Consider the following 23,970-nt stretch of genomic DNA (forward strand, 5'->3'; position numbering starts at 1 on the left):
AGATGGTAGATTTGGGATCAACAGATAGTTTATCAATATAAAAATATCATTAGAAGTCTGTAATTTTACTAAATATATTCCTGTTATCTTAACGTCCATTTAATGCTTAAGACTTTGCATAATTTGTACAAACTCTGTTCTGAAACGAATGTTCTAATTGCCACAATAACATGGAGTCATTTTAAAGAAACAAAAAAAAAAAAATCAAAATACATTACAAAAGACAGAAAGAAAGTTAAATATGACATTATTCCAGTATGTTAACTACAGAAACAGAGCATAGAAAGAATTGTAACAAAGCCTGGTAACATAAAGAAGAATATTTGCATGACATCTGGTTGACTTTCATAATGCAATGATATGTGCAGCTTTTAGCAGTCATCAGTCCAATGAGAAACAATGAGCACCACTTACAGTAGCAGCTTAATGGCCTCTAATTGGTTTTATGGGCTATATCAGGGTCGCTCATCGTCATCAACAGACTGGTGAACCGTCCAGCACTGAACTAAATCGACCATCCTCGTACATTGCCCCATCATTCACTTCTGACAGCTGGCCCACAATATACCATTTTACATCAGGAGAGAGAGGCTGGCTTTCTTATTAGTCAAGAATTGTGTGAAATCACAAAACTTTTCAAGTCTCATCATGCATAAAAGCAGTCAGTTGCTGATCGCCGGACTTTTTTTTCCCCCTAACAATCTCAAAACTTGAACCAAGATACTGAATCATTTCAACACTATGTACGTACAGACATGGCTTGATTTATGCTCTATAAAAATAGGAAGAGTACAGGACATGACTAAACAAGTAGGAAATGTTCCCTTATTTTCCTTATTTTGAACCATTCAGCAGAAGAGGCAGGATTTCTTGACTTAAGTGAGTAAAATGATCTAAAACATGCTGAGGAGGAAGTGGGTGCTGGTTTTCTTACAAATGTTCTACGAAGCAGAACACTAAGATCTGCCATTTCTAGAAGCTTGTGTATTGCCTTCCAACTGGGTGCAAGTTACAATACACAATTTCACTAACCTAAAATAGTTTTGACCTATACTACCAGTCGAAAGTTTAGACAAGTTGGATTGAATATATATAGATATATATATCTTTTATAATTGTTTTAAAGACATTCGGATAAAAGCTTACAGCTAAAATATCTAAGACAGTTGTATATAGTGGAGTTAGTGCCCATACATTTTAGCATCAACATGTATTATTATAAGTAGACTTTATTTAAAATTATATTGTTTCCCCAAATAGGTACATTTTAGGAGAAGACTCTTGGTCACTTCGGGAAAAGCCTTCTGGGTGAAGCTCCTTCATGAAGCTGGTTATACTTTTGCCGTATTTAAGAATTTGTTAGTTTTAACTACCAGTATTAGATTCGTTAAGCCAGAAGACTGTGCTCAAGTTAAACATGTCGAGGAAGGAGAAAAGGATGGGATAGTTTGGGTTTTTCTCTTTCTGAGGGCAGAAAGCAGTTAAGCGGCAAATGTATAACCACTTAAGCATGACAGTTTTGCTTAGTTTCTGGTTTTGGTTAAGGCATTTGATTTCATTGGGGGCCTGCGGGATTCTCAAGCCATTTTTATTTTGTAGCAGCTCAGGGACTCTGCTCCTTGCTCATAAGTAGATCTCTGTCATAGTAGTCAATGGAGCCATGGAGTGTGGAGGAAAATAATAATAATAATAACAGCATTTTCTACTCAGTGCAATAATACGGTCTCAAGTAAGACGAAGTACAGTACTCACCAAACGGATTAAGACTATGCACTGAGTTTGTACAAGAAAAAGTGAGGTTAAAGTCTCATTCCTGTACCCATGAAAAACATCCTCTCTTCCTCCATTTGTCACTTTTCACATTAAGGTATAAGGGAATGGAGGAGCACCTACAGGAACATCTATCCAGCTGGTTAGATGCTTAGCAGGCACTGTAGAGAGGATCGAGAGTAAGGAAATGTTTTTAAGACATTGTTATTGGCCCTCAGTTCACTTTTAGTCAGAGTGGGGAACAATCTCAGAGTAGATGAGTCCCTCAGCTGAGATTGCATCCCCCAGCCCTACTGTCCTCAGTGGCTGCTTGCATATGAGTACTGGACTGAGATGGAAGGACACTGTCCCCCTTCTCCACACCGTCACCGGATTGGACGGGTCCAAAACTAAGCTCTCTTTTGGTTCTGTGAAAGAGCTGTAGAAGCTAAGCGGAGCCTTGAGCTCCACCTTACTGACGTCCACAGCTTGTAATCCGCACGCCTGAGAGCTGGCGACACGAGCCCCGGCCGCTACGGCTCCGCGCTGGTTCCCCCAGTGGCCGTCCACCGTGGCCAGCACATGATAAGCCAAAGTGTGGAAGTGGATGCGTGTCAGATGGGCTTCAGAGTCCGGGTCGGCTCGGCCGTGCTGCTCCAGGATCCAGAGGAGGATATCAGAGACGCGGCCCACATCAGGAATGCCGTTCCACGAGCGGAGATCAGAGTGAGGACCTCCGCCAGCCTGAGACAGGAAGAGCAGCTCCTGCTCATTCAGTCCGATCGAGTTCACCATGGGCAGGACCTGCTAACAAAAGCATGCACAATACTGAATGTGCTACATATGCTTTTCAGCAACAGAAGGTGTATCACTAAACAATCTGTGGCTCTGTACTACACGTGTGGACATCTCAAACAGCTCGATTAAATCTAAACAATGTCATATTAATGAAACTTCAGTATTCATGTTTATACGAATACAAGGCAGATCCTGTAACATGACCTTTACTCAACATAAAAAACGTTATTATAAATAATATAACATGGTGGTCCTCAACTTTGTAGAATTTTGTCTAGCTGTTAGTATGGAATAATAGTAAATTTGCATTCTCTAAAATGGCTGATCTCCAGTCTTTCTGCTATAGTAATTACACAATAACAAACCTAGCATGTAAGATGTCCAGTTTCCATTCACAGATGCTGTAGCATTAAAAGTATGATTTTAGTTAGAATACCCAAGATAATTAATACAGAAATAAATCTGTATTCCAAAATGAATAACAAAAATATTGGTGGGTGATTCCTGGCTGGATCATAAAATGAAGCATGCAGTACAGATCAGACATGTAGAGGAGGACAATGTGTTAAACATATACATTTACCTCCTTCGTGATGATGCTCATGTAATCTCGATCAGTCATACTGGCCAGCTCCAGATGGATGGGTGCCTCATTGTGAACATCGGACATGGCAACAGCAAACTGTAGGAGATTAAATTACTTGTTTAGAACAGGCAGACGTAAACTTATCTGAAGAGCCCAATAATGTGTAGAGTTTGTGTATTCTGTATAAGCTCACCTACCAATGCTCAACAGCCAACAAGTTTGTACAGCTTAGTAGTAATACTAATAGTAGTTTCATAATTAGACACACTAGCATTAAAAATGTCCTACAGAATTTCATTGCCTCAAACATCACTAAAAAAAATGCAGGACGAATTTTGCTTCTCTGAGGTGCATCAGAGAAGTGACTTTCATTAATATTCATTATGAGCTCTACCTCTTCTGCTGCCTGGAAGCATGCGTAGTTCAAAAGGTTAAGCAAATCAGAAGTCAAACACAAGGCCCACAGGCTAAATCCAGCCTGCAGCCTCATTTCACATTTAATACACGACCCAGAATTCACAGCAGATTCATAGCATAGCCATCTGGAGAGTAGTTACTGTATATACCATGTATATACGTGTAACCTAGCACGGTTTCTGATATCAACACGTGTGCTGCACTTTGCATCTAAAAATGATCCAGAAGCACGTTGTGTTTGCTAGCAGTGACACAACCAGAAACTAATTTTGCTCAAATGAAGTTGAAATAAACAAAATAAAATGTATACAAAATAAACAGATCATCTTTCTCATTGGTACAAATACATTGTTAAGTGTGACGTTATTGTGTATTTTAAGTGGATAGGAGCAGTGATTACAAAAATGTAAATCATTAATCAGCTAATCATTTCTGGCCCAACATACTATAAAAAAAAATCTGTCCATATTAATAAAATTAACATGTAAATTTATCACATTTATCATACTGACAAAGATTAAAATAACGTTACTAACAGAGGGAATTTACTTTTCTTACAAAACAGTGCACTGATACTGCAGTGGTTGTCACTACAAAATAAATAGAATTAAAAGTTAAAATTTTATTCTGTCAATATCATCTCATGTAGTCTGTATTCTCGTAATATCTGATCTGTCTCATAACATAGCTTTAGTGTATTGTTTCATTCTTAGTGCTAGAGTTGTAGCTAAAACGGAGCTAAAAGGAGATCAGCTCATTTATGATAAATTACTCTTATTGGATAGCTAACTATGATGATAAAAACCAGGTGTTTTAAATCCTACATAGTAAAATATCCAGCACACCTCTTTGATTCGGTCCTCCCAGAGATCTCGACCCATTCCCTCCATCATGTGGAGTCCTGACAGCACCACCAGTCCGGGCTGGAACTCCTCCAGGCTGGCCACAAAGGTCTCCAAAGTGCTCATCTCCCCATTAGACACATCGTGAGAGAAGATGAAGCGATTAGCTTGAGGGGCCTGGCTCGATCCCCATTGCTCCCCTTAATATACACAAACGCAAGAGCTGACTTTAGCTGCAGTCTCTTTAACTAAACCATCATTATGCTGATAGCACATTGTATACATAATAAAGTTCAAAGGAAATGGTTTTTATGAGAAACACTACTGTTATCTCTAGTAGCCTCCTTCTACTTCTACAGTCATGCACATAGGGAAAGAGGAATCTATCCTGACCTGCCTTGTACTCAAAGATGAGGTGAAACTCATCAGTCTCCTGAAGTGATTGTGGTGGAACTACTATCTGTTCATCCAGCAATTCATGCAGCTTTGGCCCAATTGGGCCACACAATAGAACCTATAGGGGGAAAAAAGTGTTTTACTCAATGAGCTATGTCTTATAGCATGAACAGGAATGTTCAAACATGTAACAAAACAGATCAGTAAAACAGCAATTTTGATCTACAGAAATGCAGATGTAAACTCACCACCAGCTCTGGGTAAGAGGCAAGTTTCTGGCCAATCAGAGCAGCATTTCCTCCCACATACACCTATAAGAGACAGGAAATGCAGAAAGAAATGATTATGGAATATCCTCCAAAAATATGGGTTTGAGATCAAAAGATGAACGAGACAATGGGTCAGATTTTCAGCTTTTATTTCTTTCACAATTTTGAATATTGTACCTTTTGTTTAAAACCACTGATTTTTCAAGTGATCAAAATGATAGGTACATATGACTGAATTTCTTGTAGCCAAGATGTGCCCTGTTAGACTGATCGTTTAAACAGCTAATCGGTCTACATGTCTACTCTTGATTTGAGGCCTGAGAAAAAAAATCAATCAAAGCCATTGCATGAACACTGGGCACAGACATGAAACAGGTCGGCCAAACATTGTGCTCATGATTCAAAACATACAAGCTTGGTGAAGCACGGTGGAGGTAGTCTCATGGCTTTGGCTTGCATGACTGCTTCTGGACTGGTCTCAGTCATCTTTCATGCTGCTATAACTCATGACGTTGGCAGCAGAATGAATTCAGTATGAAGTCTACAGAAACATTTGGTCTGCCAATTTACAGAGAAATGCAGACAATCTAATTGGGAGGAACCTCATCATGCAGAGACCCAAAACACACTGTCAACACAACAAAGGGCTTCACTAGGGGAAAAGTGGAAGTCTATCACCAGAGCATAACCCAGTTGAGCTACATTTCAACTCCTGAAGAGGAGACTGAAGAGAAACCCCCCAAAACAAACAACAACTGAAAGAAGCTGCTTTACAAACCTAGAAAAGCATCACAAAAGCAGAATACAGTTTGGTGAGGACGGTGGCTAATGCAGTTATTGCAAGCAATGAGTATGCAACCTAATAGTAATTGTTTTTTCCTTTAAGGCTTTATCTGTTCGGATATTTTTGCTCACCAAAAGAATGGGTGCCAGGTTTAACACATCTAGATGTAAATATCAGGAAATGTCTCAATCATTAACAGGTCAAACCCAAATATCTTCAGTGAATAGCAAAAAACAAATTAATTGGCCTTGGTGGTCCAATACTTTCAGAAGGGACTGTATTACCAGAGTGTGCAGTAACTCACTAACTCAAACCCGGGTCCGTGCTGAGCCAATACAAATACATATAGAATAATGCTAGAGCAAGCATGACTCGAGTCTGCTGCTGAAAATATTAATTACTGTCAACCAAGCAGAATTAAATCTGACACAGAAACTCAATCCCCCCTGGACTCGGCCTTCATTCAATATTTAAACTGTCAGCTCTAGTGAGGGAGCACTTCCTTTACAGTTCACAAGCATGTTTAATGTCTATAAGTATTGGGTTTAACTATACTCAGAATGCAAGCGTCAGCATTGTGGAATGCGGAACAGGCAGGATGTTTGCGTTTCATACTCGAGAACCATAACATATTATGTTTTGTTGGAAGTTTGTTCAGTTACCTAAACCAGTTGAGTTTTTGAAAAAAAAAAATTGTGAAGCATATTTCTTTTCGTTCAAAGCTTTAAGCAATGTAGTAAAATAAACTGCACCATCATGAAGTATTTCATACTTGACCTAAACCTGAAGTAGGCTACTGATGGTACAGTGAAAGGAGATACAGTTTTAACAGCTTGAGTAGTTCCAAGTAGTCTTCCAGTCGATTCAAATGGATTACCATCCAAAAAGACACAACAGTACATTCAATCAATAGCTGTTTCTCCAGGCACGTTATGTACTGTGCTTAAGTTTGAATGCTAGCCACTATTCTGCGGTTCTTTACTAGATACTTCCTCATGTAGGCCTGTAATTAGCAGCATCATGAACAAGATCTTTAAAAGCTAATTACAGTATCGCTGAACTGTTATTAGTCCTGTTATGACTGTACTGTTATTTAACAGTTATTCAGTGGATCAGACATTTTTAAGCCAAAGCATTTTGGTAAATGACTCACACATTCTGGCAGCTATGAATAAAAATATCTGTTAAAAAATGTGTGGGGTCACAGGTGATTAAAACAAATAAACCAATCAATTAGGACAAAGAAGCTGCTTTATTTGTTCGGAATTCAAGTTTCAAATCAGTCGGCTAACCTCTGCCAAAATCACCGACTACACGGTCAAGGGAACTAGAAGAACAAAAACACAACCCTAAAGCCGACACGCTGTACCTGAGCACCAGGATATTCAGCAGCAGCTCTTGCGATCCTTTGGAAGACTTCTTTATCCGAGAAGAAACGTTCTGCAGCTGCTCCTTTTTCCATGTAGTGAATGAAGGTCTCTTTTAGGTCCTCTTTGGAGTGCAACACATCATGGTCTTGACCGGATCCTGGGTCAAGCGCCAAAGCCTGGAGCAAGCTGACGCCTGACACCACTACGTCAATACAGGCATTTACCCTGAGGAAGGAAACCAGAGATCGGTGTTGAGTTGCTGTTTCTAAACCAGTTTAGCTTGAGTCCTTGAAACGGTTCAGTTAAATGCAATTGAAAAACACAACTTACACAATTAACAACGCAAAGCAACATAACATTTCTTTTAGACAGCTATGTTACATATATGAATGGAAATGGAGTGTGTTGGTTGGCTGCTAGAGTCAGTCAGTGCGTGCAACTGTGGTTAATTGCGAAGACACTGAACAAAAGGAAGTGGCAGTGACCACTACAGTTTCTACAGTGACTTTTTCTAAAAGAAAGAATAATCAGTGAATAAAATATATCCAGTTTCTTTGTCATTTACCATGTTTCCTAAAATGCAGCATTTTGTGCGCTGCTACATATTACATTTTTATCTGAAATGACTGCATCGCTGTCTCATTAAAACATTTTGCTCTGAAATGATTTGAGTTTATAGGCCTGATGTGCTGATAATAGAATGGTGAAAAAATGCTTTGTTTAGCTTCTTTTTTGAAATAAAATACTAAAATTACAGATGAAATGAGTTTTCCACCTTTTTGCTGTTGTTCACTAGAAGCACAGAAAATGCACTGTCTGTCGTGTACTGCTGTAGAACAAGAATTATCACAGTGTTTCAGATACACTGACATCCTAGCAAGTCAAGGAAAGTAGATTTCGTTTATGATAAATAAATCAAGACCTGCTTATCTATCCATATGGACTATATGTACATATATAGGGGTCACTCACCCGACTGCTATTCGACCCCACTGCCTTGCCGGTGCAGTGATGAGGCTGTCCCAGGCTCGGGAGATGTTTTCTTCCAAGTTTGTAGTACTATGTTCATGCTGTGAGGAGAACAGTGACTGAGGGATGGACTGGGTGATGAGCTGCAACGCGCGCTCCTGAACCTGAGGGTTTGTGTGATAGACGTATCCTAGTGCAAAGGCCAGTAATGCCACTACAGCAGCCTTCCTCCACATTGTTCAAGCAAAGCGTCTGGAAAAAAAATAACCAGCCAAACACAGACATGCAAACAAATCACCACCAGGATATCTGTATTGTTTGTAGATACACAAAGAGCAAAGACCTGAACAGACTCTCTATCACACTTAAATACAGAGAGGGAAATGTTATATCACTGGTTCATTGTTCACTGACTGGAAGTAACTTGAAAATTACCACACATTTATGTTCAAGGAAGTAATTTTATCCATTGTTTACTAACCTAATGACCTAGTAACTTGTAGCCAAAAAAAGTTTAAGAAAGTCTTTTCATTCACCACTGGAAATGGTGGAGTCGGTTTGTTTTGGATTAAATCCTTTCTATAAGGAAATGCAATAAAACACCCGACTTTAAAAGTTGTCTAACATGATTCTGACTTAATGCTTTCTCTGTTTAGTGTTTAGAACTAACTAGTTAGTTAAATGCATATCAAAAATGTTGTATTACAGCCAGGACTTCCCTGCATATCAAGTTTTCTTTAATGGCCAAACAAGCTGGCTAGCTGCCTCTCTACCCACTTACACTCCGAGAGCTAGCGTTAGCTTGACGGTTGGCTAACTAGCTAACAATTGTAGCTATTTTACAACAAAAATACCAATAATGTATGCTGACCTAGACGTTTTTCGGTGTCGAATATGAAATGCAGTGCACACTGACCTGAAAGATGAGTATGAAAGCCAGAGCTGTGAATGAGGCTGGCTGCTGAATGAGCTCCGGCGCCACGTCTGAAACACGGAAGGACTCGGCAACTTTAGTGCTTCTACGTAGCGAGACACGGTTACAGAGGGAGATACGCGATTTTACCGGCGTACTGCGGGTTGGTGAATCACATCATCGCCTTCGTAAGGAAGTGAACTAAATCTATGAACTCAGCCAGTTCAACAGAATTGGTGGTGCAGCCAGTTACCCATTAAACTGTAAATCTAATTCCAGTACACATTTATTTTATTTACAGTGATTTCAATGTGTACAATAAAAGATTATATTTGTTTCTCAGCTTCCACCGACAGAATATATTACTTCCAATTTAACACTGGAATGACATTTTATATTATTTATAAGCTTACTTTTAATTCTGAGATTTAAGACTTTGGTTATACTTATTCAATTCGAGCTAGAAAAACTAAATGATACGTTGGACAAGTTTATTAGAAAATACAAAAGACTTGTGTGTTGAATCCCTGTGCCTACAGATATTATAATATGATAACATGGACAATTCAATTCAATTCAATTTATTTGTATAGCGACTTTTACAATGGACAAAATGTCTCAAAGCAGCTTTACAAAAGAAGAGAAACAGAGAAAGAAGAAGGGGAAAAAAATAACTAAAACTAAAATTAAATTATTAAACTATTTTATCACTATTTTATTTTATCCCTAGACAAGAACACTGGTAATATAAGAGGTGGGTCCAAGTCATTGTTTTGAAAGTCACAAGTCCAGACAGACACTCAAGTGAAGCCAAGAAGCTTTTTTAAAGACAGACACACAAGTCATGACAGACACACAAGACACACAAGACAGACACACAAGTCATGACAAGCAAGACACAAGTCCAGCCTTGAGACTTTCCAAGTAACCACACTCCCTCAGGTCCTCTAGCACTGCTTGACTGATCCCACCGCCTCTCAGAGTACAAGGAAGATACACATAAAGACTCTTCTCTGTTCTAGCACTGAGGTGGTGCAATGAAATTCCCCCAGATGTCAGGCAGATGAAGACCTACCTCTTCCTGAAATACTTACATTAGCACTTTTTATTTATTAATTTTTTTTTTAATTGTCTGTGTGCTTTTCTCGCTGTATCTCCCAACAGAGATTTAGATAGATGTTATACGTATTCTGTGACCTATTGATCCACTATGGACGTATTGACTGATAGAGACTACAGAGCAATATTGTATGTTGCTCTGGATAAGGGCATCTGCCAAATTCCATAATTATAAATGTAAAATGTAAAAGTGCCAATGAAGTCATTGATCTTTAAAGGCAAAGTCCAGTCACAAGTCTTTACTGATTCTGAGTCCAACTTATGTGACATGATTCCATAACATTGTAATATAAAGTAATAATACTACACATTTGCTAAAAATAAAATTTGCAGTAAGCAGAAATGGATGCTACATACAGCTATTGCAATTTAAGCAAAAAGAAGAATATTGCACAGAGGAAAACGCTATACACATAGATATTTCACACAAAAGTTATTGCATCTTGAACACAAAACACAATGCTGTCAGCAACAATTTCATGTTTCTGTCTGGTTGCATGTGGGAAGACTTGATGCACCTGCCTGTAGGGAAGGAGCTGTGGTGGCCTGGGTGATATGGGATGGGGATTTTTTTTTTTTTTTTGCTCACTTCCTGCCTCTAGAGGAGAATAGTTATTTTAGTGAGGGCAGATTTCTTCCTACGAGCTGTTCATCCAACCTGACAATACGTCACAGTTTGTTCAGCTCATTACTGGTGGTGAAGCCAAACCACACTGCTACTGACAAACTAATGATGGCTGTATATAACTGGGCCAGCAGCATCTGCAGTAACATCTACTTCCTCACCTGCAGGAAGTACATCCTCTGCTGGGCTTGTTTGGCAACATGGATAATGTTGGGCTCCTACTTCCTGAGTGATAGTGACTGCGATTTCCACTGCTGTGACTACAGTATTATTACATCTCTTTTTAATATACAGCACTAAGTTAACGGACTTTAACTGCAGGAGTCTGTGAAGGGTGTGTGTATAATTAATCATGAATAATAAATAATTACTTAATCACCAGAGGAAATCACCAGAGGAAGCCCACATGGACTTGTGCTTTAGTGTCTGCATGAAATGAGAGATAACATTTAATTGACCCCTTGAAAAAAATGGTTTATTAAAGTTATTTATTAATGCTTATTATTTGCACAAACCTATGTAATTACAGTATATTGAGAATAAAATAAATATAATAAATATACAATTATATATTGCATATTTGCATAATAACTAGGTAAGACAAAACCTTCTTCTTGGTGCACATGGTGTAAATAAGTAAATTATCGGTTATTTGTGTAAATTTGTGTGATATAATCCCACAGCAAATTCATGAAACCAGAAAATATTGAAAACAGTGTTGAATACGTCTGCAAGCCAAGGTATATTTTCAAAAGCTGTGCAAATATTTTGTAAATTCTGTGCAGCCATACAGCAATACTCTGGTAAAGACAGTACAGGGACATGTTTAAGTGCTCACATTTTGCACTGAGCCTTTAAGTACATCAAGATATACTCTTGGTTTAGCCTGAAATGTTTAAGGACAAGGAAGGAGTTTGGCATAAACAGCTATCATTCAACATGTGCCACCATGAGAGCCTTAGGCTCAATCAGACATTTCATTGTTCAGGTATGTGCAAACAGTGCTAGGAAGTACAACTGTGTGGAATGAATGTATCTAATGAATGTCTCATATGTAGAACTGATAGATCTAGATCTCCTTATGAACCTCTCACCAGATACTGTTGCTAATGGTGGCGTTTCTACTTCTTTAAATAAAATCACCTTTGAGATGTGCATCATTTGCCTGCTGTTCCCCTTCTCTACCAAGAGGTGGCTGTATTGTACTAAATTTACAACTCATAAGCGCGAAGTCCAATTACCTGAAATCGTCTTGTTTGTGTAATGGGTTAAAATACATACTGTAGGATGTCTTTGCCCTACCATTTGACAAATGACGTCTTGACTGAATGAAAACATCAAAAATATGTATGTGAATAAGCATCAGGGATTGTAGAGGAGGTGGATACAAGGGCAGACAGATAACAACATACACTGAAAACAAAAACCAAAACCTGAACAGAAGACACTAGGCAAAATCAAAGCAATGACTATGGCACATAAAATGACAAACTCACCATAGCTTGACAAAGAGACAAAAAAAACCCCAGAAATTAAATAGGGGTGCCAATGGGGCGCAGGTCTGAGTCAGTGGGACATGTGACAATGTCATGTGACATGATGACGGGGTTGATTGGTAACGTGGTTCAGCATTGATTTTGGCATGAACTTTACACTAAAGCTTAACAATGTATAAATAAGTCCAATTATTCTGATGCAGCAGCTCAGTACAGTCTAATACAGACACGTCTGTCTTGTTTATTGTGTGAGAACCAAATCTTCTCACATAATGATTCAGTAATTGCAGCATCCATCCGAAAGGCTTGGGAGAAATTGGGAGAGAATCCGTCTTCATCTCAATGATCTAACTGTTCTTTAATTTATTTAATCATACACGTCTCTTTCTGATGTTATAACTGAATTAAGAATAAATTCATTTTAAATGGTCATCGTCACAAGACCGTGTTCTAAATTATGGCAATATAAACAGATCATGGAGCAACAGTGGATTTTAATGTTTTTATATGGGAAAAGTTAATCATCTAGATAATGAGCCGTGAACAGTGAGTACATCGAACAATTACAATCTGCTGCAACTCTTCAGTGTCCTCCCGCTTTTCTTCTTCAATCCAGTGATCTACTTTAAAGACCTTTTTTCATTCCTGCTTTCCTACTGCAGCATTAGACAACATGGTGTCTTTGATATCCATCAGGAAGAGAAGAGCAAAATGTGTGAGGATTTCTAAAGAACAAATAATTCATTTCACAGATTGATGGATTTAAAAGAGATTCGAGAATCCAGCTAAACCACAAGCAGAAGCTTTCTTTATTGCTTTTATCAAACTGACTCACTCCTACACACACACACACATACACACACACACTCCCAGCATGGAGTCATTAAAAATTCAGTGCTGGCCACCAGTCTTTGATTTCTCGGATTACCATCCGTCTGTTTCTCCGCCTCAATTCAATTTCAATTCTGGCCTTCCTATAAAGGCATAACTGTTTTAAAATAACTTGCATAATGTTTCATTTAGAAAGTGCAACCTCATCTGCCTTACAGTCCTATATTCGTTTCACAGTGCTTATTTAGCATTTAGGAGTTGTTGTACTGTTGGCCATTGAAGCACTTTCTGCCAGGAAAGGGGTAATCAGTTGTTTCTCTCTTTACCGCCTCCCTGTAATTTATGTTGTAAATTACCATCATGGTCCTAACTTTCCAAAATAACATTTGTCTTTTCTGATGATTTGCGTTACTCTAATTTGTTTTCGATCAGCAGCCTCACTGGAAAGCTGTGTTGAATAGTTTCTTAATGAGTTTCGGAAGCAGCAGGCACAAGCATCACTCCATCAACTGATCTCTTCTTAAACCATTCTCTTAACGCACTGGCTCAAGAATTTACTACTTTTCTTAGTAAAGGAATATTTGAACGTCATTTCAGATTCAAGAAATGGTGACTCCATTTCTCAGGATACAGCAGAGTATGGGACATTGTTCATAATCACACTCTTCAAATGAGGATGAGGTTCCCTTCTGAGTCTGGTTCCTCTCAAGGTTTCTTCCTCATATCATCTAAGGGAGTTTTTCCTTGCCACAGTCGCCTCAGGCTTGCTCACTAAGGATGATTTTGTCTAACATCTAGGACTAGGATGTTTTTTGTTTCCTATGTACTGTAAAGCCGCTTTGAGACAATGTCCGTTGTTAAAAGCGCTATACAAATAAAATTGAATTGAAAAAATTGAATAGGAACATGACACAAAACTATTTTGTATTTGAATGTGGTACGTTTTGATGCTGGAATACATTTGTTCACATTAATCTTACCCGTAAACTATTTGACCAAATAACAGCATATCGTAATGAACTCACAATTTAGTAGAAAGTTTCTAGGCTGTGTTAAGAAAAATATTTCATATATAGTTCTCTGTATTGTTATTGTATTATTAGAGACGATACCACTTTTTCTTTTCTGATAGCGATACTGAGACCTTGAGTATCAGCCAATATCAACACTCTTCTAATGTTTACTTTAAAAATCCCAAAATACAGCAATCCCAAACAAATCCTGAACAAAAGTACACTGTATATGGAAACATTTCCAGTTCCAATATTTCTCCCTAATTTTTGCCATTTGTTACAGATTCCAATATTTTTTTTCAGATATCCAGATGTGATATGCAACCAATTTGTGGCTAGTGGCAGAGTGGTACAGCATGTAGCGTTGCTCCCTCACGTCCTCAGCTGCATCCTCAGCTTGATCCTGAGCTTGGGTTAATGTCTGTCTGGAGTTTTACATGTTCTCTTTAGGTTCTCCAGTTTCTTCTTGATTCCCAAAAATGTAGGCAGTCTGGAGGTGGTAAACTACTGCCCTTAGTTATAAATGAGTGTGTGGAGGTGTGATGGTCCCATTTGGTACGGCTCTGGATCTCTCACAACCCTGATCAGGATTAAACACACACACACACACACATATATACAGTAACAACACATCAAAATAACCCAAGATCATGCAGTATTTGCAGAGCTTTAATAACTCAAATAAAACAAAATGCAAATAATTTGTTAATGCTTTGGCTAAATAACATTAAGAAATCAGCATTTGGTGGAATAACCTCGATTTGCATACGTTTTGGCTCCATGCTCTCCACCAGTCTTTCACATTGCTGTTGGGTAACTTTATACTACTCTTTTTGCAAAAAAGCAAACAGCTCAGTTTTTCTTAATGGTTTGTGACCATCCATCTTCTTCTTGAAAACATTCTAAAGGTTTTCAATAGGGTTCAAATCTGGAGATTGGGCAGTGGTCTCTTATTTTTTTTCCAGAGCTGTGTGTGTGATGTAATGTATTGAACTGATTTTCCTTAGTTGCACACCAAAAAACAGGAAAAGCAACAAACTAAGGACATACTCACACATAATAAAATACTGAAAAAAATATAACAAAATATAATAGACATATTGTGATAAACATTAACGAGTGTCTCATTATTCGATTCAGTGAATCAACAATTGTATAACAAACTCACTTTGAGAGTGTTAATAATATAGTACTCAGTTTATTTGAATCCCTGTCACGACAGTGTTAAACCCATTGATGGGTTTCAAGCCTCGAGCAGCACCAACATGATAACTACAGACAGTTTTATTTGAGACATCTCAGTATGATCGTTAGTGTGTGTGGCTGCAGATCTGCCCTCTCCTGTCTCCATACCTATCCATCTGCTAATTACACACATGGGCATGATGCAACCTCAGGCCATTTCGGGCAGATGTAATGAAGTTCCTGGCATTTCTGATCTCCATGGGTGTGTGTGTGTGTGTATATGTGTGTGTGTGTGTGTGTGAGGTGAGAGGCTTGAAGTAATTACAGCTTCAGAAAGAGGAAATAAAATAGAATGGCATGATGACAAGTCACTATATACTGCCTATGCCTGAGGTTGTTGTGTGTGTGTGTCTGTGTGTGTGTGTGTGTGTGTGTGTATTTGTACAAACTTTCCAAGCATGTGCCCTTTTTGTATTACAAAAAACAATTCAGAAAACACTATCCAGTTTACATCGGTTACAATAAGGCATACCAATGTGGAGAAAACTGTGTGTGAAGCCATGCACTCTGCACTAACAGATCGGTTTGTTTAAAGCTGTGTGGAGGGAACACAGCACAGATTGCTTGCTTCTTGGCTTCTATTCAAACAGAATGCAAAATGAATTCCTCTGATTGCAGCGTTGTCTGATCAGATAAACCCACAGAGTCCTGACGTAAAGCGAGAGAAATGAAATCTGTGTACGCTGAAGGTTGCTCTGCACATGATTGTCCCTAATGTAGAGGAACCTGCTGTGCCCTTCATCACTGCATCCATCCTGGATTTAATATATGCCTTGATTTAATATTTTCCTGTGCAGTGTCCTGTCTGAGAAAAGTATGTTCCCTGTTCATGCTATAGAGCGTAGAATGCTTTGTGTTTTCTTATGAGGTGAAAAAACATACAGAAGAAATAGTTTTTAACTTCAGCTGATGTGTGTGTGTGTGTGTTCATGCACAGGTGTTTCTGAAAGGCAATTGAGCCGCAGATCTTCCACTCTGCCACAGCTGACCAAATTTTACCGAGATTAGCCAGCTGCATATTTATATATCAAAATCCATTTATATATCTATAAACATCTATAACCTGAGCTTAGATTCAAACAATTTTGATTCGACATCAAAAATAACATTTTTTTTTTTTTTTTCATTTTAATCATAGCACACTGATGCGTTGAATGTTGTTACCATGCCATAGTGCTTTATAGCAGTGATACTGTTTTGGATGAACACTTTCAGAGACAGGTGCTTTATAGAAGTTACAGAAGCGGAAAAAGGGGGCGGGGAAAAAAAGCAGATTATCTTTTTAATTGACAGACGCTTCTTTCTCCTGGATCGCCTGGGACTGGCACATCTGCCCGAGGCCATCTGCTGAATCCGTGACATCCTCGAAACACATTTCAATTCTATCACGGCTGATCGTGATATCACTTTCCATTTGGAGGCCATTCACCTTGTCAAAGCTCCAGGGACATGCAAGACGCACAGCGTACAAACTCAAACACGATTAGTGTCACTTACACTGTATGCCATCCTTACCTTTTCCCGGCATGCCTGTGAATGAGTAGGATTTGCAGCGAGGTCTGTCAGAAACTGAAGTAGCAAACCAGGAAACTATCTAGCACAATGGATTGATTTGTTAGAGGATATAATAACTCTAATTATATATTAGTCACAGAATTTAGTGAGCATTCGTTGATGGGGATGTAACGTAAGTAGGTTCGGTTTTGGTGAACCTGCTGAAACGTAGAGCTTTTAGGAACATGCTGCAGCTGCAAGGTAAGGCACCTAAGCAGGTGGTGCTGAGGAGGAGGGGGTTAAGTAGAACAATCTCTTGCCACATGCTGAAGAAGAGCCCACTAGTTTAGTCAGGATAATAAAGTGTTATGTAGATGGGGAGGTGCAGCGAATGGGCATTAGAGCTGGCATCTAGAGAGTCAATCAGTTTCGAGTTTCATTGCTGATAAGGACGTTAGACCTTATATATAAAGGCTGGAGGCACAGTGATTTAGTGGTTAGCATGTTTGCCTCGCAGTTGGGGAAGTGCAGCTAATAGGCATTAGAGTTGGCATCTAGAGATGTTTTCTTTCCTAGTCCGAAGGCTCGTATTGTAGGCTGAGTGGCGTCTCTTAATTGTCTTTAGAGTGTAAGTTTGTGTTCAGTTGTGCTCTGTGATGCCATCTTGGGTGACTCCAACTTGTGCCCCGAGTCCCCTGGGATTGACTCCAGTTTTCCCGTAACCCTGTGTAGGATAACTGATACAGAACATGCATATATGAAATATACAGAATTATTTGATAAAGATTACCACCTTTTTATGATTTTAGGATTCAGCATGTAGAAAACAAAACATAAAATATTCATTCATTAATCTTCGGTTATAATGTATCGTCATGTGTTTTATCGTGGTCTGGGTACCGGGAGATATCCAGAGCCGATCCTGGGATCCTGATTGTGAAATGGGAACACACTCTGATTGAGAATCCATTACAGGACACCATGCACACACACACACACACACACACACATGTTCACATACTATGCTATTAGCAATTTAGAGATTTTCCTCCAGGAGAAAATCAGGCACCTCAGAAGATGTCCACATGTCAAACCAGAGACCCTGTAGCTGTGAGGCAGCAACACCTCCATGACCAAATATTGCATATACATAATAACCATCCCAGACTTCTTTAGTCTGTTGATTTTGCATTGGAATCGGGTTATTCTTGCCTCTGATTTTTTTTAACTAGTGTTTGTGCTTGAATAAATAAATGCTAGTTTGCTCTTAATAAAATTCCAGTACATCTGAACCTCCAGTGAATTCCCATCAACAGGGAAAACAATTCTCACCCCTATTTGCAGCCAATTATAATCTAAATCTGACTGATTGTAATAATGTTTCAGGTGATAGAAATGTCCCCAGGAAGCTATTTGTTTCTACTCGTGTGATTTCACTAATCCATACCACTATTCTGCCTGCTTTTCCCTATTTCAGAATCACTGGATTGGTTATAATTTGTTTGCAAAGTATTATTAATTGTGGCAGAAACAGATTTGCGCTGCATCTTGAACAGAGATTTCCTAATGATCCGCCGCTGATGCAAAGACAATTATTTAATCTGGTCCCTTTGATTTCCAGTCATAAATTAATCATCACATTACATCCATTTGTTTTGGTTCAATTATGCAGGAACCATCTTTTTTTTTTTTACCCCACAGCAAGGACGCACTAAACACAATGAATGAATGAAACAGCACAATCAGCCACAAATATACAACAAACAGCGGTTGTATTTGCCTCTGAAGTTGGGACTGGGAAGGTTGTGTGTTGTGTATGAGAAAGTAATATACGGAATAAATAATCCTGATTAATTAATATTCAATGTGAATGACTATTAAGATTGTTAGGACAATTCACCTGCCTTAATAGATAATGTGACAATAAATCATACAGTCTCTCCAGTATTTTTTGTATTATTATTATTTTTCTTTTACGCTCACATAAAGGAACTTAAGCTCCACGATATTCCGAGGAGCTTGCAAATTTCAAAATTCCTGCAGGTTTTCCACAGATATAAGGGCCAAGAAATGCAATGTGACATCATTACATCACATTCAGCCAAAACCCTTTTCAATTCACGAGCTTCTAATATGAACACAGCTGTCATAGAAATGGAATAGAATAGAAATGACATATATGTCATCATTAGTAGCAGATTTTTTGAATTTTGCCAATTTAAGTAGTTTTCCTTTAAAAATAAAAAAAGCACATATTTCACATATTTTTAAAAAAATCTGAGGCAAAACCAAGTATTTTGTCTGTAACACACACACACACACAGACAAAACAGCATTATACGTGTGAGCTGTTGTGTACGTGCAACAGGGTGGACACTCATTCAGGTGCTTCACATCTTTGCTTCTGGGAGTCTCTTTGTCTCTTTTCAGTTAAGGCTCATCACAGCCCGTGTCCCCCTGGACTTTAAAATAGCGGTCTGTTCTGGAAAAAAAAAGGCTTCCACCGTCCATTATCTCTTTAACGTTTAAGGTACTGAATCCAATTTAAAAGTGCAATTCACTCTCTTGGCTCTCTTTATTATTGTATACAGCTGAAACATTTCGCCGTTCCGAGACGTAATGAGGCTTCAAATGACAAGGTCCTGTGATAGAGGCCCATTCAGTACCTATCAGAGAGGCATTTGAGAGATTTTCCGAGAAAATGTGAGCGGAGTTTCTTCATAAAAGGGTTGGCACTTTCACAAAACGGAGCTCATCAAATGGAGCGTCTTCCCTGCTCCAGTGCTTCCATATGCTTTATGGATAAAGGGAAATTGTTAATTACTGCTATTAGGACTCTTATTGCCTGTGCATGGACTAATTGCTCTTTTTATGTGAATAATTGCTTTAAGCCAACTGGATATTTAGTTGTAAAGCCAACATTTAATACATGATGAATGCTGTCTTTGCAAAAGACTCCAGAATACTGTAGAGAATATGACGATGTGATCCAAATATATCATTTTCTATTAGGCAATATTTCTGATTCTTTTTTTTCTTTTTTTTTATTTAAGGCATGTAAGAAAATATAGCTCTGTACTTCAAATATTAATGGAATAACTCACTTTAACTTAAACTTAATGGAAGCATTTACAGGATTCTGTTTACTTTAAAATTAATTGATCAGCCATGACAAGTTTGTCACCCAGTGTTTAGTTTTTCCCCAGTAGGACATTGGTAATGGACAATGGTATCTAACAGGTTGTAGTTTTTCTTCTTTTTCATCTGGTCTGCATTTTTGATTTTGGCACAAATTTTTGTGGTTGCTGGAGTTTGGAGGCCTTGGCGGCCATGTTTGTTAGCTGCCGTGAAACGTGATGTTACTCAACGTGATCGTTAACTTTTAAGACCGCAATCAAGCTAACAAAAAATCCTCTTAGAGACACAGAGTTGGTGTATAAACATAAAACTGAAATAAACACGCTGCAAACAAATACACCAAATTAATTAATTAATTAATTAATATAGAAAAATGTATAGCATCCATTCAGTCATGATATACGTCAAGTTCAAGTCAAGTAAAGTCAAGAAGCTTTGATTGTAATTTCAACCACATATAGACCCTTTCTGGGGCGACGTCACGATTATGTCAAAGTGCTAGCTGGAGACAAAACAAAGGGAAAACTGGAGGTGACCAATACAAACCAGTACAGAGCCGCCTACACAAGGAACGCAAATGTCATCTTGTTGTGGGCTCTAATTTGAAGTTTTATTGCATACCTGCTGCCACTGCCAGCCAAAAAAAAACGATGACAGCTGTGATTAAACACAATAAAACAAGAAGACTGGACAGAAACAATCATCAAAAATGCTCGCATTTGGAGTGCACACTTCATATGAAATAAGGTTAAAGAAACTATTGTTTTTTCACTGGTATGGTTTATAGTTTGGTTATGTGCCTAATTATTTCTTATGCATGCTCACCTAATCAGAAATTGGGGAACAAGTTAAATAATTTCTCATGTAACGCTAACTTTTAGTGTAAAAGTTTGTGTCTTCTTCATTTCTACAGTTGCCAGAAAGTGCTTGGTTTTTCTAACAGATAAGTGTAGATGTCAGGTCACTCAGCTGGAGGTCATCCTGTCACATCGCCCCTCCACTGAGTGAGCATGTATGGGTCGGCCAATCTGGTTCCGTCCTTTAAAGTAATTTTTTTTAAATAACATTCACAGTCCTGGACAATGAGTGACCTAATATAGTCAAATAAATTTGGATTTTGACCAGTCCATGTTTAAAAAACAAACTAATAAAATTTGATAACTACTTCTTGTAAAAGGAAATCTTCTTTCACAATGTTTAATAACAGAAAAAGAGTCTATAGCTGACGCAGTACATAGTGAAATGAGACAACATTTCTCCAGGACCTTGGTGCTACATAAGATACCATAACAACATATAGCTACCAAACAAATACAATAGAGCTAAGGACAGAAAGTTTGTCCTAGCTACATAAAGTGCAACGTGTGCAACCAGTGCAAGACAAGACAAGAAAAACTGTGCAAAGTAGAGGAACTTCTGTACCTCTTTCCAGGCAGCAGGAAGGTGAAGAGTGTGTGTGAGGGGTGTGTTGGGTCATCCACAATGCTGTTGGCTTTGCAGATGCAGTGTGTGGTGTAAATGTCTGTGATAGGGGATCTCTCAGCTGTCCTCACTATCAGTTGCAGGGTCTTGCGATCCGAGTGCAATGTCCAAACCAGGAAGTGATGCAGCTGCTCAAGACGCTCTCGACAGTCCCTCTGTAGAACATGGTCAGGATGGGGGGAGGGAGATGGGCCTCCATAAGAAGCTTCTTGGTGACTGAGCTGGTGTTGAGTGACTAGGTGAAGTTCATCAGAGGATCTCTTGTTGTACAGTGGAGAATGGCCACTATGTGCTCTCTTAAAGTCAACAACCATCTGTTTAGTTTTGTGGACGTTCAGAGACAGGTTGTTGGCTCTACACCAGGCTGATAGCTGTTGCACCTCTTCTCTGTATGCTGACTCGTCGTTCTTGCTGATGAGACCCACCATGGTCGTGTCATCTGCGAACTTGGTGATGTGGTTCAAGCTGTACATTGCTGCACAGTCGTGAGTCAGCAGAGTGAACAGCAGTGGGCTGAGCACACAGCCCTGAGGGGCCCCAGTGCTCAGTGTGGTGGTGTTGGAGATGCTGCTCCCGATCCGGACTGACCGAGGTCTCCAAGACAGGAAGTCCAGGATCCAGTTGCAGAGGGATGTGTTCAGGCCCAGCAGGCTCAGGATGATACGCAAACTGCAAGGACGATACACAAACTGCAAGGGGTCCAAGTGAGGGTGGTATCTGGGTCTTGATGTGCCTCATAAAGAGCCTCTCGAAGCATTTCATCATGATGGGTGTAAGTGCGATGGGATGATAGTCATTGAGGCAGGAAACCGTAGAGTTCTTCAGCACGGGGATAAAGGTTGTTGTCTTGAGGCACGCAGGACACCTAGGGCACGTTTGTATAAATTACACACATTTGCATTTAGTACGATACTTTATGTAAATCAAATGTTGTAATAAATGCATGACAGGGTGTGTTGTTGGGTGTGGTGTGATGATACCTGATGTAACATTGATTATTTTCCCATAGCAGCACACTCCAAAGTGTTTTATTCCTCTTACATTACAGCAATCTGCAAACTCCATTTGTGTTTTTTCCCGTCTATTTGTAGTAAAATTTAATGTTTCAGTTATCACTGACATTACAGCAGCTATAAACTCAGCAACTTCTTTTTTCTCTCCGGTCCTTGAAGTTAATAAGAAAAAACACAAGCCTTTACTTTCCAAAGAAACAATAAAGTGCAAAATCTTCTGTCCTGATGACTTTTCTGTGGCATAGAAAGTTTTGTTAATTGTAAAAAAAAAAAACAAAAGTTCATTATTAGGCTTACATTATAATCCTGAATTAATTTACCCTGGTTTAAGGCTTAAGATAGGAATTCTGTCTCTCTCTCTCTCTCTCTCTCTCTCTGTCTGTCATTCTCTCTCTTTCAATGTCTGTCTCGCTCTCTCTCTTCATCATCATCATCTTCATCGCTCTCTCTCTCTCTCTCCCTCAGTTCTTCATTCTGTTTGTCTGTCTGTGTCGACTCATCATTGTTAATGTAGCACACAACATATATTTGTCTTACCATTAATTCTAGCACTGTCTTTGAATATTTTATCTACAGCCTTAATTTGTTTACCTTCTGAGTGCACTAGCCTTTAAAAAAAGCATCGTTTAGAGTCCCATTAGGTTCTCAAAATGGCCAGGTAGTAAGTGCTTAAATTCAAAGGATTGCTATTTTATCACCTATTTAATTGCCATCCTGTACCTTTTACTAACAGTGATTAATAAAACATAAGAAACTCATTACTCAGCCATGCACACACACACACACACAATAAATTCGTAGTATTCCCACTCATAACCATCTTTATTCACTCAGTAACAGGAGGACAGATATTATAAAATGTGCTAAATGCATAAAGCACTTATTGCATCCTTAACTGGAGGCACTGACTTTGACAAGCAGATAAGATGAGAGAAAGAAATGGCGGTTCATATGGATGCAGCTATTTCCAAGTGGTAAAGTGCTGTGACCTTTTCTCTTCATCACTTGACAGCTTACAGCAGACCAACCTGCAGAGAATGCTCGAATGATGATGTCGTATAGAGGAGTAGAGGAGTATGGAAAAAACAGATGGACACATATGGAGAGAGAAAAGGTCAAAGTTTTTATCAGTACCTTAATTTCTTATTTGAGAGTTATGATGACAGGACGATGATAATGATGATGATGATGATGATGATGATGATGTCAGTGACGACACACACACACACACACACACACAGTATACACCGATCAGGCATAACATTATGACCACTTACAGGTGAAGTGAAGTGGCACCTGTTAGTGGGTGGGATATATTAGGCAGCAAGTGAACATTCTGTCCTCAAAGTTGATGTGTTAGATGCAGGAAAAATGGGCAAGCATAAGGATTTGAGCGAGTCTGACAAGGGTGTGATGGCTAG

At 38.8% G+C, this 23,970-nt stretch overlaps 1 protein-coding gene across 3 annotated transcripts; it reads right to left on the bottom strand.

The window, feature by feature from the left end:
• Positions 1–83: 83 nt before the first annotated feature.
• adpgk (ADP-dependent glucokinase) lies at positions 84–9,204 on the bottom strand. 3 transcript variants are annotated; one of them, XM_058408418.1, is made up of 8 exons: positions 9,097–9,204; positions 8,184–8,432; positions 7,211–7,436; positions 5,037–5,099; positions 4,786–4,906; positions 4,396–4,592; positions 3,131–3,229; positions 84–2,553 (listed from the first exon to the last, which is right to left on the bottom strand). In XM_058408418.1, the coding sequence occupies exons 2-8, from the start codon at positions 8,414–8,416 to the stop codon at positions 1,996–1,998; spliced, it is 1,497 nt and encodes a 498-aa protein (XP_058264401.1). In that variant the 5' UTR covers positions 8,417–8,432; positions 9,097–9,204; the 3' UTR covers positions 84–1,995. The 3 variants fall into 3 exon arrangements, with proteins under 3 accessions (XP_058264401.1, XP_058264400.1, XP_058264402.1); XM_058408417.1 differs by having other exon boundaries at positions 84–2,556; XM_058408419.1 differs by lacking the exons at positions 5,037–5,099; positions 7,211–7,436; positions 8,184–8,432; positions 9,097–9,204 and having other exon boundaries at positions 84–2,556; positions 4,790–4,906.
• Positions 9,205–23,970: the final 14,766 nt, after the last annotated feature.

Source organism: Hemibagrus wyckioides, linkage group LG14 (assembly GCF_019097595.1).
Source record: "Hemibagrus wyckioides isolate EC202008001 linkage group LG14, SWU_Hwy_1.0, whole genome shotgun sequence".
Classification (NCBI taxonomy): Eukaryota; Metazoa; Chordata; class Actinopteri; order Siluriformes; family Bagridae; genus Hemibagrus; species Hemibagrus wyckioides.